Here is an 18,747-nt window from a genome sequence, read left to right on the forward strand (position 1 = left end):
GGGGGCGAGCCTGGCGGGGCCGACCCTCCACCCACCCCATCAGGTAGCTCGCCCGGGGGTGGGGGCGGGGGCCCCAGCGCACCTGGTGGGCGGGCCCTGTTGGCTGAGAGCACCGGGTGAAGGTCAGCAGGTTCACCAAATCCACCCCGGCTCCGACCCGCCCCTGGCCACAGGCCAGCAAACCCGGATCCCGTTTCTCCTCAACGCTCTCCAGCTGGCCGCTCCCCACCAAGGAGGGGGTCGTGCGACCCCTAAAGGGACAGCTGGGAGTGCAGGGTCGGGGCTGAGCAAGCCCGGGGGTTTCCTGGGCCCAAGCAGGCCCTCGCAGTGGGTAAGGGGGAAGGATCGCCCCATCAAGGGCCAGCCTCGCCTGCTCTCCCGCGGCTGTGGATTTGATGCTTCCCGGGACCGAGGTACCAAGGGGTGGCGCCCCACCAGGGTCCCAGCGCTGGATTCAGGCACAGAGCACAGAGCCCTCCGGGGGGCGGGGCCGGCTGCGGTGGAGACCCCTGGGGGCATCATTCAAGGCCACGTGTGGCCCGGCTTACAAAACACCCCCAGGGCCGCCACCCGTGGGCTCCGGATGGTTTCTGAACTCAGCACGCCCACCGGCGCCCCGACCCCTCCGCGCTTTCTCCCGCAGGAAATGCGGACCAGGCCCGGTACCGCGGGGCGCGGGGGCTCCGTACCTGTACGGCCTGGCGGTGGCGGGAATGCTGGAAGGGTAGAACACGTCCACGTTGTACAAGGAGGGGTCCGTGGCGGGGGACGGCGGCGGGTTCAGGATCTGAGGGGAGCCAAGCAAGGTCACACGGGCCCCGGAGCCGGCGGTCCCCACCGCCCACCCCCAACCGGCTGCCCTCCTCCCAGGGCCCCTCCTGGTCTGGGGATGGGAAGGGGCAGCTGTGGCCCGAGGGTGGGCACGAGGAGGGGGAGAGCAGGGGGAAAGCCCGGCCCACTGATCAGTGGTGACCCCAGGCCCGGGAGCTCGGCTGCGCGCTCAGGACCCCGACTCAGCCCCCTCTGCACCGTGCCACCAGCAGGGAAGGGTCCCTGCAGGCCCGGGCGTGTCCCCACGCCACTGAGGCCAGTGAGTGCCTCCCGAGGTTCCTCGGGGACTTTTCTGTCAATTCCCCTCTTTGGTCTTTTACTCCCCCATCTCCTCCCACGCGGTGCAAAGTCTAATCTCTATAATTCATTCCTTACTCCTAACACTCAGGGGACCCGCATCCCGGCCGGACCCCTGACAAGGCACAGGCACCACCACACGGAAGGAGGGACCACAGCCCTGCTGCCCGCCCTCCCCGCCCTCTCAGCAAATCAGGAAAGGGCGCCCCATCCTCAAGGGACTATACTGCCCCCAGACTGTGATAATAAGTACACAACTCTTCCCCGTGAATGCGCCCTCCAGAGCCAGGCGGCACATGACCGGCCCCACAAGAGGGACAGAGGGACCTGGGGCCCAGACACCCGCGGGGTCTGCACCTTCCCCAGCAACCATCGCTGCCTGCGCCCCCCGCCCCTCCTCTGAGCTGTCCCTGCCAGGGGCACAGCCAGACCTGGGAGCCTGAGTGCCCTGAGGGACTGAATTCCCCCAGGTCCCTGGGGCGATGGAAAGGGCACGGCCTTCCCTCGCCAACCCCCCTTCGGCAGATGTGGGTGGAGTCCTGTTTTATCACCTCCCAGCTGCTCCCTGGTGAGGGACTTCACCTCTTGAGGCCTCAGTATCCTCATTCCTAAAATGCAGCTAAGAAGATCCGCTTCCCGAGGCTGTCCTGACACTAGGTGAGTAACCTGCAAGACATGCCCAGGCCCCTCCCCTGCCCTTCAGGAACTGGCATGGACTCCTCTCCTTATTCTGCGAGGGAGGGCCCTCTTCAGCCCAAATAGCCAGCCTGCGGCTTCCTCAGGGTGTGACCCCAAAGCTGGGACGGCACGCCTGGGGGAAGAGGGTGCTGTTCAGAGAGGGGGCAGAAACCAGGCAGGGAAGCCCAGCAGAAGGGGCCCTGTGGGCCCAGGCCTGTGGGCTCCTATTTCCGCACCTGCCCATGAACTTGACTGGACCTGGCTTCTCTTCACTTCTGCCTCCAAGGAGAGCTCTGGGATCCTGCCCAAATCCCCTCCCCTGCTGCTGTCGGTGCTACTTCCCGCAGGGCGTTGGGGAGGTGAAGGTCAAGGAAGAAGTCTCCCCAATACTACAGTGGGCATATTTCTAGCAAGTTCTGCTCGTGCAGAACTAGGGGGGGCTAGGGGCTCTTCCCAGCTCAGATCATCTGCTTTTCCTGCGTTCTAAAGAGTTCTCTTTACCTCTCGCTGGCCAATTCCCTGCAATTCTAATCCCTGATAATAATTCTGTATATTGAACTTTCTCTCTTCAAATCACCACGTGACTTCTGTCTCCTGATTGGACCTCGACCAATAAAAGCCGCCTTTTTTTTTTTTCCTTTTGGCCGCACTGCTTGGCATGCGGGATCTTAGGTCCCCATCCAGGGATTGAACCTGTGCCCCCTGCAGTGGGAGCTCGGATTCTTAACCACTGCACCACCAGGGAATTCCCTAAAGGCCGCCTGTTAGCCATCAGCACAGAAATAAAGTCGGACGCCTCCAGCCTCACTCAGTGCACCTAATTACATTCCAGGAGAATCAAAGTTAAATTTGATTCCAGGAGAATCAAAATTAAATACAAACACGAGGGACTTCCCTGGTGGCACAGTGGTTAAGAATCTGCCTGCCAATGCAGGGGACACGGGTTCGAGCCCTGGTCCGGGAAGATCCCACATGCCACAGAGCATCTAAGCCCGTGAGCCACAACTACTGAGCCTGCGCTCTAGAACCCGCGAGCCACAACTACTGAGCCCGTGTGCCACAACTACTGAGCCTGCGTGCCACAACTACTGAAGCCCGCGCACCTAGAGCCCATGCTCTGCAAAGAGAAGCCACCGCCATGAGAAGCCTGCACACCACGACGAAGAGCAGCCCCCACTCACCGCAACTAGAGAAAGCCCGTGCGCAGCAACGAAGACCCAACGCAGCCAAAAGTTAGAAGAAAAAAAAATACAAACACAAAACCTTGAGAACATTAAGAAAGAGAGCACGGAAAGAAACTTTTTTACGAGAAGGGAAAGCTTTTCTGGGCATGACCAAAAACCCCCCAAACTCCCATAAAAGATGAATAATTTCATTGTATAAATGGCAAAACACAACATAAACCAAATCAAAAGACAGAAAGCTAGGAGAAACATTTTCAACCCTTATCCCAGGCTAACTTTCTTAATATATCTCTATATAAAGAGCCCTTACAAATAAATTTTTAAAATACCAACAAACCAATAGAAAAAGGACATAAACGCACCCGTCTGAGAAAATAAAACTACAAAGGTTATTAAACATACAAAAAGATCTTTGACATCATACGTAATAAGAGAAATATAAATTTCAATTACACCACCATACCATTTTTACCCTAAATGGGACCTGAGGAGAGCGTGTTGAGAGGGACGGTCGTGCTGGTGTGGCCCTCTGCTGGCGGGAAGATGGACTGTCCCCTCGTGAGGGACCCTTGGCAAGAAAGGTCAAGATGACCAATGCTCAGCCTTAGTTGCAGGGCATCTTCCTGCCGGCCCCTACCCAGGAGGGGAAATGAGGAAACCGCAGGAGTTCCGGGCATCGCTGTTAGGGTAACGAGATCCTGGGAATGACTGGACACCCACTGGTGTGGCCCAGCCGCACCCCAAATGAGGGCACTGTCCAGTCACCAAGAGGGGGACAGTGCTGCCGGAGAAGCAAAACAAACTTCAGGGTGCAGGAGAGGCAGGGTAGGGGAGTGGTCAGCTTGGACGGAATGGCCCCAGGGAGGAGGGGGGTGGGTAGTCACCACTCAGTTCCTTGGCCTCATCTGCAAAACAGGAGGCCAATAGCGCCCCCTTCTGGAGTCGGGGTGATAACAGCACACAAAGAGTATATTCCTCAGAAGTGCTAGGTAAAGGCCAGCTTTCACTGATCCTTGGTAGCAAAAAGCAAGGCTCAGAGAGGAGCTTCAGATGCTATCATGCAGGTTTTAAAAAGTACATATGAAACTACTCTGTATGAGACTAAAATGGTGGATACATGTCATTACACATTTGTCCAAACCCACAGAATTATACGCCACCAAGAGCAAACTCAAGATGTAAACCATGGACTCTGGGTGATGGTGACGTGTAGATTCATGGACTGTAATGAGTGTCCCACTCTGGTGGGGATGTTGATAAAGGGGGAGGAAGGGGGGTTTGGGAAGCCTCCCTACCCTCCTCCCAATTTTGCTGTGAACCTAGAATTGCTAGATAGATAGATAGATAGATAGATAGGTAGATAAAAGTTGTCTTAAAATAAAAGTGCATATATAAAACTGGTGAAGTGTGAATAAAGTCAAAGGGTATCATATCAATGCCCTGATTACGCTACTGTACTATTGCTATAGACTGAATGTTTGTGTCCCTGCAAATTCATATGTTGAAACCTAATCCTCAACATGATGGTATTAGGAGGTGGGGCTTTGGGGATGTGATTAAGTCACGAGGGTGGAGCCCTCATAAATGGAATCAGTGCCCTTAAAAAAGCGACCCCAGAGAGCTCCCTCACCCCTTCCACCATATACAGATAAGACGGCCACTACAGGGAGTTCCCTGGTGGCCTAGTGGTTAGGATTCCAGGCTTTCACTGCCGTGGCCCGGGTTCAATCCCTGGTCAGGGGACTGAGATCCTGCAAGCCTCGCAGTGAGAGAGAGAAGAAGAAAGAAAGAAAGGAAGGAAGGAAGGAAAGAAAGAAAGAAAAGAAAGAAAGAAAGAAAGAAAAGGAAGTGGGGGAAGACAACTTCTATGAACCAGGGACCGGGTCCAAACCTGCCAGAACCTTGAGCTTGCGTTTCCCAGCCCCCAGAACTGTGAGAAATAAATGTGTGTAGTTTAAGCTGCCCAGTCTATGGTATTTTTGTTAGAGCAGCATGAATGGGCTAAGACAACCATAGTTACGTAAGATGTTACCACTGGGGAAAACTGGTGAAAGGGAGATGGGACCTCTCTGTATTATTTCTTTCAACTGCATATACATCTACAATTATCTCCAAAAAAAATTACTCTCTTTGTTGGGAAAATAAAGTTCATACTCTTGTATACTCGCTTATGTACAGATTTCCTCTGGGAGGACACACAATAAAACTCACCACAGGACGTGCCTCCGGGGGAGGGGTGAGCTCCTGAGCCGATGAGGGCTGGGCCCTTCTTTTCACTGTGCCCTTTGAATTCTGTACCACGAACATATATTACTGATTCAAACTAATGTAGTTAATTTTTAAATAGCTGGCTCCATGCAGGGTTTCTTTTTGGGATGATGAAATGTTCTAAATTTAACAATGGTGATGACTGCACAACTCTGTGAATATACTAAAAACTACCGAACTGTACACTGCAAGTGGGTGGGTGGATTGGATGGTATGTGAATTATATCTCAATAAAGCCGTTGAAAAAAATTGCTGGTGGTCAGTGTCATCTCTTGCTGTCAAATAAGATCTCCCCAGCTCCCAGCAGGGGCTGTGGATGGAGAAGCCAGTTTCCCGAGCATCCTGGTGTCTGCATGGGGGGGCCCAGGGGGCTGTCCTGGGGTAAGCTCAGTCTTACACGGGTTCCTGGTGCTTTCAGCTGGTTACATGGGACATCTGAAACCCAGGTGACAGTAGCAGCAGGAAGGACAAAAGGTATGGCGGGGAGGAGTCTGAAACTCCAGGCTCCTGGCTCCTTGTTCCCTCTGCCCCTAAACACAGTCGGGCCCTGGAGCTCCCAGGAGATTTGGTTCTGATCCTGCCAACCCGAGATAATGACCCCCGCTGCCCCCCACTCCTTGGTCCTACCAGGTCAAGTGTGATAAGGAGGGGCAACACCCCGGATATGGGGGACACCCAGAAGGGCAGGAAGGCCCAGCCCCGATGGGTGGGGCTTGCTGGCGACCCCCCAGGGAAAGCTCAAAGGGCTGTCTTCACATCAGAAGAGCATACCATCACAGGAAGTCGGGTTTTGAAGAATTAAAAAGCACAGAACCATATAAAGTCAGAACCTGCTATGTATCCCCAGATTCACATCCGTGCATCAAGCTTGCCCCAGTTACCCTAGGGCCACGCTTTGGAAATGGGGGTCTTTTCCAGCCTCGAGGAGAGGGTCCCCCTGGGGATCCTGGTGTGGGGCTGGGATACTGGGGGCTTTGGCGCTTCACCCTCTGCATAATCATTTCGTCCTAGGGTGTGGCTCGGCCTAGGGCCAGCCCCTCACCCGTCTCAGGCTGCCGGAAGCTCCAGGCAGCATTTCAGCCACAATAGTCACCCCAGGAGTGCCTGTCCTTAGAAAACCATCCAGCTATTTTCTGGGAACCAGCAAGGCTGTGGGCGGGAAAATAGAGTGTTTCTGGCGGGGACGCTGAGGGGAAGCTCGCTTCCATCCAGACAGGCCCTGCCGATGGGGCGGGCCTGAGGAACCAGACGGCCACCCAGACCAGGGAAACGCCCAACAGCAACCCCGGGAGGTGGGATTACGGGTGAGACTCCCACTTTTTAGAATTTTATGCGGCTTCCAGATTATCCACAATGAACAGGGAGTACTCTTTTCTAAACAGAAAACGATATTGAAGAGAAAAACTACAGGTCAGGACGGGGAGAAGAGTGAACGCACCCACCGTTCTAAGTGGTGGAACAGCAAGTACTTCTCGAAATCCTGAAGTCACAGTACGTGCCTGCCCCTGGTGGGCAGGGGGGACCCTGAGCTGGCCAGGCCTCCTCCTGCCCCTACTCACCGGCGGGTACAGCGTGGCCTTGGTGCTGGACGAGCTGCTGGACGAGGCCCCGGTGACGTGGTTCCGGTCGTAGAGGGGCACCCCGGCTCGGTCCCCCATCAGGCTCACGGAGCTCATCATGGACTTGCTGCACGAAATGCCTGCGGGGAGTGGGTGGGGGAACGAGGCCAGTTAGGGGCAGGGGCGCCCCACGGCCACAGCGCACTCTCCCCAGCCCCCGCTGCCCAGGAGACCCAGGTTCACGTGAGGACGCCCTATGAGAGATGTGTCCCCGCCCAGCTGTCCCCGGGGGAAGACTCAGGACACACCCCACGAGAACATCTCAGGTCAAGTCCAAAGGGCATTCCTGATGCACTCGCCCCATACCCCGCCCTGCCTGCCTCCGCACCGCCGCCCAGGTCCTCACCTGTGAAGGGACCGTGCTGGGAGCCGCCGGGGGCGATGAAATTGAGGGGCACGTGGGGGGTCCCACTGACGTACTCATGCGGGAAGGGCCCGTTGGCCCCGGCGTAGCGCTGACACACCACGCGCTGGCACACAAAGTAGACCCCGCCCATGATGAAGAGCGAGAGGATGATGCCGATTACCGGCCCGATGGCGCTGCTGTGGGCCGGGCCGTCGTCCGAGGGCAGCTTGGTGATTTCTGCCAGGGCGCGGGCAGGAAGCGACGGCGGACGTTAACCCAAAGGGAGCGGGCCTCCTGCGGGGCAGGCGCTGTGCGCCCTGGCGGGCGGCTCCCGCCCCGGCCCGGCACCCGCCGATGGAGCTGCAGCGCCCCCCGCGCCCTCCTCCCCCTCCTCGGCCCGACTCAGCTCTGCCACGGCCCCCGGCCCCTCAGCAGCGGCCCCTCCGAAGCAGCCTCCTATTCATGCCCCTGACCCGGAGCTTCTCGGCTGGAAGCAGGCGCTGGGTCCTCCCACGGCCACGTCCCTAGCACAGCTGAGCCCGAGCACCAGGCCGCAGGAGAGGGCGGGGCGGGGAGACAGACCACGCGGAGGGGCGGGGCTGACCCAGGCACCCAGGGCCCGGGGCCTCCCTCTGCGGGGCCTCCATCTGAGCCCCTCACGCCTGCCTGCCCCAGAGGCCAGGAATCCTGAAGGCCCTAGGCAGGGAAAGCGTGAGAGGTGGAATGTGAAGGGCCTGGACTCAGGGGCCCAGTCAAACCCAAAAAGCCAGGAGCCAGCTCAGGGCTGCAAAGGTGCACCCAGGGCTCCCGGGCAGGGGCACTGTCAAAGCCACCTGCGGCATGGAGGGCAGGTCTGGGCTCTAGGCTCAACTCTGACAAAAGGACATTCACTTTCCCATCAGGGTGGCACGTGTCTGAGGGCAATCAACAACGTCCCCTCCGGCCGGCCAAAAGCCCAAGGAAAGGGAGGAAAGCTGCTGGTTCCGGCGACGAGGCCTGACTATGGATAAATATCACCCCCAACGACTGGGGCCACGATCACATGGGAGCCTGAAGACAGACACTGTCACACTGGACACCTGCCCAGCAGAGGCATGGGGCTCAGACCCCCCGGGGCTCCCACTGCTACCCTCTGGCCCCCAGACCACGCTCTTGAAATGGTAGCTGAGGGGCCTGACCCGGGTTGATGTGAAGGCACAAAAGCGCTCAGTGAGTCCCTTGGGGACCCCTCCTTCTTCCCCATTCACAAGACGTCTCTATCCTGCAGTCAGAGGTCTCAGCCCCAGTCCCTCTGCAGTGAACGAAGTGGGCATATCCCCAGACACACGGACACATTCCCACTTCCTGTCTGGGAATCCAGCTCCCTTCCTGTCTGAATCAGACAGGCTTTCAAGAGCCAAGGCCTCCAGGAAGCCTTCTCTGACTGCCCTCGTTTCACATTCTCTAGCCCCTGCATCCCTGGCCGTACAAGCTACATCACTCAAGGGGCATGCAGCACATGTGTGTGTGTGTGTGTGTGCGTGCGTGTGTGTGCGTGTGTGTGCGTGCGTGTATGTGTGTGCGTGGGCACACATCGCTCCTCCTCAGCCAGACAGCAGGCTGCTAGGGAATGGACCCACCCACTACTCTGTCAGGGTGATCTTGTGACAGATGCTGCTGAGTGAGGGCTCTGGGCAGAAGCATGCCGCCTTACACTCAGGCCTGGCCTGGCACATCTATGCCTTCTCTGTGCCTCTGTCCCAGCTGAAATGCCCCTTGGCTCACAGATTCCCCCACCCCCTCCTCACAGTCGCCTCCACCTCCAGGAAGGCTTCCCTGACTCCCTACCGAGGCCAAATACTCCTGTCCTCCCAGCCTCCGCCATTTCCTCCCTCTAGACCCCACGGTCCTGGGACAGAGCCCCAGCATAGGGCGACCCTCCAACCCCGCCCTCTGGGGGAAGCCAGCTCACCGCACATGAGCTCGTCGGAGCCGTCGACGCAGTCAGGAAAGGAATCGCACTGCTGCTTGATGAGGACGCACTGGCCGCTGGCGCACCGGAACTGGTTGGGCAGGCAGACGGCTGCAAGGAGGGGCCTTGCGTTCAGAGAGGCTGGAGGGCATGATGCAGCCAGGAGCACTAAGCAGATGACCACCACCGGTGCTCCCTGCCTCGCCACCCCAGACCCAACAACAGAGGTCTGGGCTCCAAATACAGAACAGACAAACGGACCCTTTCTAGGACCGGGTCGGGGCGTGGTCACAGCAAAGCCAGTCTTCACCCACCCCTCGAGGACTCTAGTTCCGAGGCCCATGCAATGCTGGGGGCGGGCTGGCAGGGAAGAGACCTCAACGACCCAGGGAGGTATTCATTCATCAGGTTCCTACCATGGGTCAGGCCCTCAAAACACCAGGACTACCACGGCCCCTGTGCCCAGGCCCTCCCAGGTTACCAGGAAGGTGACAGCCAACTAGAGGACCACAAGGAGCCGGGCTCCTCGAGTGGGAGGGGCAGGGGACAGGGGATGCACCAGCAGAGCTCTGAGGGTCAGGAACGGGGAGCAGAGCTCAACCGGGAAGGCAGAGGCGGGCCACGCAAGGAGGACGAGGAAGGCTGGGTACTGACTGCTGCCTCCCTGCTGACCTGGAAAGGGCTATGGCCCCACGAGGAAGGCATCACCGCCCCCAGTACTTGCTGTCTAAGCTCCCCACCCGCCCTGCCCCAGGCGCCCACTCTGGAAACCAGAGACAAGGAATCCTGTCCTTGCAATAAGTGGGCAGATCTGCCGGTAACCTAGCAGGAGAGGAGGCTTCTGAAACAGAGGGCGGAGCCCAGAGCCTGCACTAGGGCCTGCTGTCCTCCTGATGCTTCCTTTCTCCAGCAGAAACAGTCACAGCGGGAGGAGGGAGGGGACGGTCCCTAATCAGGGCTCCTGCCACCTGCTGAGATCTTGGCCACAAGACTGTGCTGGGGCCAAGGGTGTAAGGCAGGGCTCAGCAAACTTTTCTGTAAAGAGCCAGATAGGTCTCTTTTGTAACTGCTCAACTCTGCTGTTTCCGTGCAAGACCAGTCAGAGACAATATGTAAATGAATGCGCCTGACTGTGTCCCATTAAAACTGCATTTACCAAAATAGGTGGTGATCTGGATTTGGCCCTCAGGCCTCAGGTGCTCGTCCCTGGTCTACAGTCTCCATCGTCCCTGGTCTACAGTCTCCATCGAATTCAAAGGGGCTGTGAGCTGGAAAGACTTAACAACTGCGGCTTTAGAGAAACATGTGGGGAAATGACCCCCAGGCCTTCACCTTCCACAAAATGGCAGCTCATCATGAATGGGGACAGTGGGCAGTGAACAGATAACATCTGAGTTACCCAAGAAGAGGACCGGTGGCTGGGGGGTGGCGGCCAGAACGACCCATTAACAGCTCAGTGGCAGTCATGGGGCCGTGGTGCTGATGGTGTGTGGCAGGAACCAACCGAGCAGGTCGTTTTATGTAAGAAAAACTCAGAGGGAGCACAGAGATTTGTTTCACTGTCACAGTGTAAAAGGAAGACCCTGCCAGTCAGCGTGGACCCAGGTTGACTAAACAAACCTCTCTGTAACTCCTGGTTCGATGGGATACTAGAAACCACCCAGATGCAAGCGTTATCCCACAGACTGCTCGGTGGGGGACAGCACCGCCTTTTGGGATGGGGCTTAAGCAGGGTGTAAACCATGCAAATCCAGCTGACTACTGGACTTAACTTGGGTCTCTGTAAAATTCTTGACTGCAGGAGGGAAGGCAAGATAGACCCTCAGTCTGCCTTCAAGCCAAACTGCTTGGCGAGGCAGAGGGCAAGAGCCCTCAGTGGGCCTGCGACTAACACTCTCCCCTCCCAAGCGGAGGGGCCGCGGCAGCTTCGCTCCAGGCCAAGGCTTTACGTGTGGGCAGATGGAGCCCGAGCTCCAGGAGGGCAGAGGGCGGAGAGCGCGCGCCTCGGGGAGGGGCGGGGCCTCACCGTCGCAGCCCGCCTCGTCCGAGCGGTCCTGGCAGTCGGCCTCGCCGTCACAGCGCAGCCGCAGGTCCACGCACTGGCCCCGCGCACACGGGAACTGGGCGGCCGAGCACACCGGGCAGCCCTCCTCGTCGCTCTGGTCGTCACACTCCGGGAAGCCGTCGCAGCGCCAGGCCCCAGGAATGCAGTCGATCTCCCCAGTGGCGCACGCGAACTGGTCGGGGGAGCACGTAGGAGGCTCTGGGGAGGAGAGGAAGACCATCATCGGCCGCCCCGCTGGGCAAAAACTGGGCGAAACACCTCTGGGTTTCAAAGCGGGGAACACGCTCAATTTACAGGTGCTGCACCCACACGGTCTCCACTGCCCTGCGTCCTGTCTGCGTCCCACCTCCAGCCCCCAGTGTGTGATGAAGCTGTCGATCCAGGCCCGTGTGCACGGCCTGGCTACAGGGGAGTGTCCACCGCACCCCCGCCGGGAACAGGAGGGTCAGAAAGTGGGTGGTCAGCACCGCACCTGTCACACATTTGGGGCAGCGGAGCCAGAACTCTGTGGGTGGCCAGCGAGCCCACAGGCATGGCGTGGGGGGGGTGGGCACCGGTGGAAGACCCAGGCACCTTGTTGAAGAGTGGGCTGAGGAAAGGCAGGTGGTGAGGATACCACAGCGGGGAGCAGAGTGGATGAGGGGTTCAAAGGCTCCCTGGTGGAGGGAGTCGTGGAAGGGTGGTGAGCCGGAAGGGTGAAGGACAGGAGACCTGGGGCCACCTCCTACCAGGTGGCCATGGCAAGTCACTCCCCCCTCGGGGTCAGCTTCCCCAGTACAGGCCAAGAATGGGCCAGACGTGCAGTAGCACTCAGTGAGTGGCACTGTCCTGGAGGCTGGGATGCAGATGGGCACGGATGCCAGGGCACTGGCAGAGAGACGCAGGAGGAGCCCCTTGGCCCTGGGCTGCCCCCATTTCCCAGGGGGCCCGTCATCATCTCTCCCCTCCTCTGTCTGGAAAATCACAGAAAACTGAGCCCCATTAATTGGCCCAAACTTTGTTTTAACGTTTAGCAACAGTCCTCAATACCCTTGAAATCTGATTAAGGAAAAAGGTATCGGGAGTTCTCTGGCGGTCCAGTGGTTAGGACTTGGCACTTTCACTGCCGTGGCCTGGGTTCAATCCCTGTACTAAGGTACACAAGCCACGCAGCACGGTCAAAAAAACAAAAAAAGATATCAATTTCACAAAAGTATTGATTTCAAGGTGTACTAAGCCTTTCAACATTTGGAACCCATATGCCTCCCCCGTAACTGCGGGGTCCACACTGGGCTGAATAGGGATGTGAGATGGGGGAGGAGATGTGAGCAAAAATGAACACAAGGCCGCTGTTCCCACTGGGCTCGGCCACAGAGGACAGCCGGGGACAAAGGAGCCAACGACGGATGTGTGCACACTGAGCCACCAACAAAGAACACAGGGGTGCCGGCCACGGAAAGGTGCACGTGGGCAGTGGCCGAGGCCCCGCTCCTGGACTCCAGCCCCCCACAGCCCAGCAGGAAGAAGAGGGTCCACGTGGGGCAGGCTCTGATTCCCCGCAGGGCCCCCAGTCCTGGCAGCAGCGGCCGGACAGCGAGGACGGGACAGGATGGGGGTTGCACAGACCTGGGGTTGAACCCAGGCTCCCCCAGCAGCTGTGCAACCCGAGGACCCCCCAACCTCCCAGAGCCTCCATCTCCTCGTCCCTAAAACAGAAGCAGCCACCCTCCATCACAGGCTCCTCGCGGGAGTAATGAAGACAGTGGAGAAAGCACGCGCACGCGCATGTGCGAGCAAGTATGTGCACGCGCGCGTGCGCCTGGTTCGGTAATGTGCGCGTGCACAGCATTGGCAGTGGCGCTGCTCGGCCAGTGCACGAGGCACGAGGGTCCATGGCACCTCCTGGGAGCCTCAGTCAGCCCTTATCCTCCTGTGAGCCCCCAGAGAAGACGCCAGGGTAGAACGGAGATGGGGACACAGCAAATACAGGCCTCTTAGGCCGTGAGGAAGGGCCTGGCATCCTCAAGTCTGAGGGCCAAAGCCGGGGGCGGGGCGGGGGACACCGAGGGATGTGTCCTCCCCTGGGGAGGCCCAGGGCTGGGGTCCCAGGGAGAGCTGAGCGCCCTGTGCAGCTCTCTCCCCGGCCCCGTCTCCTCCAGGGCAGCCTGGATGTCTGTGGGACCTGCACAGCCACTCAGGCCACAAAGCCATGTGGGCCCTGGGGCCAGAACTCAGAAAAAAGCCACCAGGAAGCTCAGGAGGGTCAAGGTGGCCCCCACCAGGGGACAGTCATGAAATATCCCCTCTGTTCTTGGCCAAGCTCTCTGGGGTTCACAGTGTGAGGTGAGGCAGGAGAAAGCTCCAGAAGGACAGGCCCATGGTCCTGCTTCCTGAGATGTGCTGAGCATATGCCGTGTATGAGACACAGCGTGGAGGTCAAGGGGGTGAGCATGAGAAGAAAAGGGACAGGGTAAAGACCGGCCCCCAGGAGCTCAGAGGAGGAGGGGAGAAGAGAGGAACACAGAAACAGCACAGCCAAGGTCACATGGGGGACCTGCAGGAAGAGGAGAGGAAGTCCTGGGGATTGGGTTTCATCATAGTGACAATGACAATTATTCCTTTTTATTACTACTGCCATTCTCACAATAGCAGCTGGCATTCCAGTGTGCCATGTGTCAGGGACCATGCAAAGTACTCTGTTACTTAATAACAACCCCATCAAGTAAGTGCTCTCAACTTCTCTATTTCACAGAGAAGGAGGTGGAGGCTCAGAGAGGTAAGTGACCAGCCCAGGGTCACTCAGCTGGGAAGTGGCAAAGCTGGGATTTGAACCCAGGTCTGTCTGACACTAAAGCTTACATTCTTGACCACTCCCTGTGCAACCTTAGGGAAGAAGAGGATCAAGGGTAGAAGGCGGAGAAAAGACAGAACTACTAAAAAATTAGACAAACCCACTATTGGAGACTTCAACACCTCCATCAGTAACTGACAGCACAAGCAGTCAGGAAGGATACAGACAACCTGAACAGCACTATCCATCAACTGGATCTAACCAACATTTATAGGACACTCCACCAGCAACATCAGATGACACATCTTCTCAAGCTCACATGGAATATTCACCAAGGTAGACCACATGCTGGGGCATAAAACATACCTGAACAAAGTTAAAAGGATAGAAATCATACAAAGCATATGCCGTGTGTGAGACACAACGTGGAGGTCATGGGGGTGAGGATGAGAAGAAAAGGGACAGGGTAAAGACCGGCCCCCAGGAGCTCAGAGGAGGAGGGGGAGTATGTGCACATACTCGCTCACACACGCGTGTGCACATGCTTTCTCCGCTGTCTTCGTTACTCCCGTGAGGAGCCTGTGATGGAGGGTGGCTGCTTCTGTTTTAGGGATGAGGAGATGGAAATTAATTCCACATTAATTTAATGGAATTAAACTAGAAATCAATAACAGAAAGATAGCTGGAAAATTCCCAACCATTTGGAAATTACACAACACACTTCTAAATAACACAAGGGCCAAAGAATTATTGAGAACAATTTTAAAATATTTTAACTAACTGAAAATGAAAATGCAATTTATCAAAATTTGTGGGATGCAGCAAAACCAGTGCTTAGAGCGAAATTCATAGCCCTGAAATGCATATATTAGAAAAGAGGACAAAGAGACAGTCTGCTTGGGATACTGGATGCCACAGGGACTATGTATTAAAAGACTGCCAGGCAGCAACCTGGCAGGCAGAGAATCAGGTCCCTGTTCAATGTCCCAACAGAAAGTGCTGAGGTCACACCTACCACCACAAGTCAACAGGTTCTGCAGGAGCACGAGGTGGACTGGGCATGAGCACCGTGGCGTCCCATCACCCTTGGCAATGCAGATGTGGGAACAGCCGCCATTGTCCCGGGCACAAGGGTGGGCTGCTGTGGAGAGAAAAGAGGGAGGGGGTCGGGCTCTGCCTCCTACCTCAGGACTGTGGCCTAGAGGATGGAGGGGATGAATGCCAGGCAAGAACTCACAAGAACCAGCACTCCAATAGGAGTGTGGTAGATCCTCACACTTAATTCTTAGGGCAGCCTACGGAGCCTGTTTCTATTGACACTGTGTTTTGCAGATGAGGAAACGGAGGCCAAAAGCACTTATAGAACTTTCCCTACATCCTACCCCAGCCTGTCTGCACCAGCTCCCACTGTGCCCACTACCGTCATGCTACACTGCCCACCTGTGTGTCTGTCTCTCATGGTGTAGTGGGCTGAATGGTGGCCCCCCGAAAAGATATGTCCACGTCCTAATGCCTGGAATCTCTGAATGTGACCTTATTTGGGAAAAGGGTCTTTGCAAATGACATAATCACGTTAAGGATCTTGAGATGGGGTCTAATTCTGAATTGCCTGTGTGGTCCCTAAATACACTGACAAATGTCCTTATAAGAGACGACATAAAGAGGTGAAGGCAGGGGAGAAGGTCATGTGATGACAAAGGCAGAGACTGCAATGATGCAGCCACAAGGAATACCGGCAACCACAGGAAGTGGGAGGGGCAAAGAACCATCCCCTCCTCCTCCTCCCCACCCCCCACCTCCAGCCTCCAGAGGGAGCACAGCCTTGCAGACACCTTGATTTTGGATTTCTCCAGAACTGTGAGAGAATACATTTCTGTTGCTTTAAGTCACCCAATTTGTGGTGACTTGTTATAGCAGCTGCAGGAAACTAATACACATGGAAATTAAAATAATAAGGGTGTTGAACCCTGGGGAACTTGACTATTTCAATTCAGTTAACTTCATGTGCCCAACACCTTGACAATGGTTAGAAGGCTGGGCGGGTGGCTGACGTCCCTCGGGTGAGAGGAAATGGCACAAAGCACTCTGCTCCTCACCCAGACCCCCAAAGACAAATCATAGTTTTTCCTCCTCAACCTTGAGGAGTAGGTGTTTTTAAAATGACAGAGTCATGGTTTAGAGCAGGGTCAGCAAACTTTTTCCATAAAGAATCAGAAAGCAAATAATTTTGGTTTCATGGGCTAAGCCACCTATCTATCTAGGTGACCGTGACTCCTGGTCGGCCAGCCGCAAAGCAAAGGCGGCCAGGATGACACAGACCTATGGGCTGCAGAGTGCCACCCCTGGTTTAGAGTTTAGTTGTGGGATCTTGCGGGGAGGCAGGATGGGTGGCCCACGTCCCAAATCAACACGGCAGAGCTCACCCAAGGACTTCCCGCCCTCACCCAAAACAAGGAGCCTCTCCATGTCACCCTAGACCCCACACATTAGCACTCATGGACACGTCCCTGTCTCCAACCTCAAATCTGCTCACTGAACGTCTCCTGGCCCTTCCAGCCCCTCGGTTCCAAGGAGCTACCGGTCAATGAGCCTGGCTTTCTGCCGACACCAGCAGGCAGTGGGTCTCGACATTTGTGGGCTCAGCATTCACCATTCTGACCATCTGCCAGCAACAACCAGGAATCAGGACTTGGCTGAGGATGGTGTAAGGGGCCAGGTGAACACAGGCATTCTAACCCATAGGCATGGGGTGCCTCAGTTATCCGGAAGCTAGTTCCTAGTGACTTCACTTATCCAGGATCCAGCTGATTACCCACAAGGACAGAACCCACCACCCAGCAGTCAACACAGAAGTGACTGATTCAGAGGTCATGGCCCTCATCCTGAGCAGGGAGCCCAACAGAAAAAAAATCCCAGTGGCTAAAATGTGGGCTCTGGCCTCAAATCCAAGCCCCATCAGGTTTATTGGCTAGGTGACAGGGGGAAGTAATACCCTTTCTGAGCCCTACTTTCCTCAGCTGTAAAATAGAATTACTGTGAAATAACACATATAATGTAATAATATACTGAGCACAGGACCTGGGGTGCAGAACAGTCAACACATGGTGTGGCCGAGGCAGGAGGCCAATAGTAATGGGCTGGGGTGAGGCTGGTGGGGCAGCCCCCGGGGCCTTGAAGGCGGCCAGACCGTGGGCATCACAGGACAAGGACAGTGATGGCTCTGCTCACCCAGCTGGCAGCCCAGGTGTATTTACTGAATGAAGAGAGAAAAGCGAGAGGACAGAGGGAGAGGTAGACACTTCACACACACACACACACACACACACCCCCTCCATATCCACATATAGCCACATACGGAGGCTGGTAGAGGAACCAGAGGTCCCAGTTACTGACGTCATCCCTCTCCCAGGCCCCTGGGCACAGCCAGACTGTGGTAGGCAGAATCCTAAAATGCCCCCGAAATATCCTGCCCTACTCCCCAGCTGGGGAAGATGTGATGAGCTATTACGCCCGTGGTTTTGTTACCTTACTTGGCAGAAGGGATTTACAGATATAATTAAGGTTACTAATCAGTTGATTGATTTGGAGTCAATCTAAAGGGAGACTAGTCTAAAACTGGGCCACATCTAATCGCAAGCCCTTGGAAAGCAGAGTGGGTTCCAGCTGGTAGAAAAGGAAGTCAGAGAGGTTCGATCTGCTGCTGATGGGGCGAGGGCCTGAGGGTGGCCTCCGGGAGCCGAGAGTAGACTTGGCCGACAGTCAGAAAGAAAAGAGGATCTCAGTCCTACAACTGTCACATTGGCCTGTCCTCCTGCCTTTTTCCATGGGGGCCAGTTCAGGGGCTGCTGTGCTCTGTGAAGAGGCCCACCCTCCCCTGGGCGGCGTCTGCACACACCACTGCCTGCTGCCCGCTGCCCACCCGCCACGTACAGAACTCCTCCAGGCTGATGTCCTCCACGGCGTGGATGCCGGTCAGGTGGGCGACACGGCCCTGGACTCGTGTCCGCGCATCCCCTGTGGTCTTGTCCACGCGCTCAATCATCTGCTGCTGGCGGTCGATCCAGTAGAGGTGCCTGCCCAGCACAGTCAGGCCCACAGGCTGCACGATGTTGGCGTCCTCCAGGGTCAGGCGGTTGGCCCCTGCAAGAGGGAGGCGCTCCCCCTGAGTGGCGGCTGACCCCTAGAGCTCGGCCCACGCTTGCCTCGGGAGAAGGGTGGGCTGCCGGGAGCCTGGGGGACGCCGGGCTCTGGCCAGGGCTGGGGGCTGGGGCACGTTCCCTGGAATCAGGCAGATCTGAGACCACCTCTCGGACAGCCCTGCTTCTACCTGGGCTACCCTTCGACCAGGGCCGTGGCCCCAGTCGCTGGCCCCCTGCAAGCACGGTGCCTCCCCTGCCCCCAGCCCACCCCAACTTCCAGAAGAAAAGCCCCTTTAAGCACTGATTCTCACTCCTCTCTGGCCCCGGGGCCTCCCGGACTAAGGCGGCCACGGCAGAGTAGCTGAGCGCGTGGGCGCTGGAGGCAGAGCGGTCGGACTCCTGTTCCACCCGACGCTGGGGGCCCTGCACGGCTGGCTCACCCTCTCTGAGCCTCATCGGCCCCTGCCACCTGGGGATCATTTGGGACCCACATCCTGGAACGCGGTGGGGGGACTATACGTGGTACAGCCCCAGCCCAGTGCCTGCTCGCAGTAGGTCCCCGACAAACGTGGCGGCTGCTATGCCGTGACTGATGACCA

At 56.9% G+C, this 18,747-nt stretch overlaps 1 protein-coding gene across 3 annotated transcripts in view; it reads right to left on the reverse strand.

The window, feature by feature from the left end:
- Positions 1-18,747, reverse strand: part of LRP5 (LDL receptor related protein 5) — a 108,952-nt gene that overhangs the window by 1,394 nt on the left and 88,811 nt on the right. Inside the window, exons 16-22 of one of the 3 annotated variants that reach the window (XM_057552977.1) lie at positions 17,940-18,149; positions 15,025-15,150; positions 11,201-11,437; positions 9,175-9,285; positions 7,224-7,460; positions 6,818-6,957; positions 690-787 (exon numbers count right to left, since the gene is read on the reverse strand). In XM_057552977.1, the coding sequence (XP_057408960.1) occupies positions 690-787; positions 6,818-6,957; positions 7,224-7,460; positions 9,175-9,285; positions 11,201-11,437; positions 15,025-15,150; positions 17,940-18,149 (1,159 nt within the window). Of the gene's footprint in view, positions 1-689; positions 788-6,817; positions 6,958-7,223; positions 7,461-9,174; positions 9,316-11,200; positions 11,438-15,024; positions 15,151-17,939; positions 18,150-18,747 lie in introns of all 3 variants that reach the window. The other 2 variants (XM_057552976.1, XM_057552978.1) reach the window with 2 other exon arrangements.

This window comes from Balaenoptera acutorostrata, chromosome 9 (genome assembly GCF_949987535.1).
Source record: "Balaenoptera acutorostrata chromosome 9, mBalAcu1.1, whole genome shotgun sequence".
In the NCBI taxonomy this organism is placed as follows: Eukaryota; Metazoa; Chordata; class Mammalia; order Artiodactyla; family Balaenopteridae; genus Balaenoptera; species Balaenoptera acutorostrata.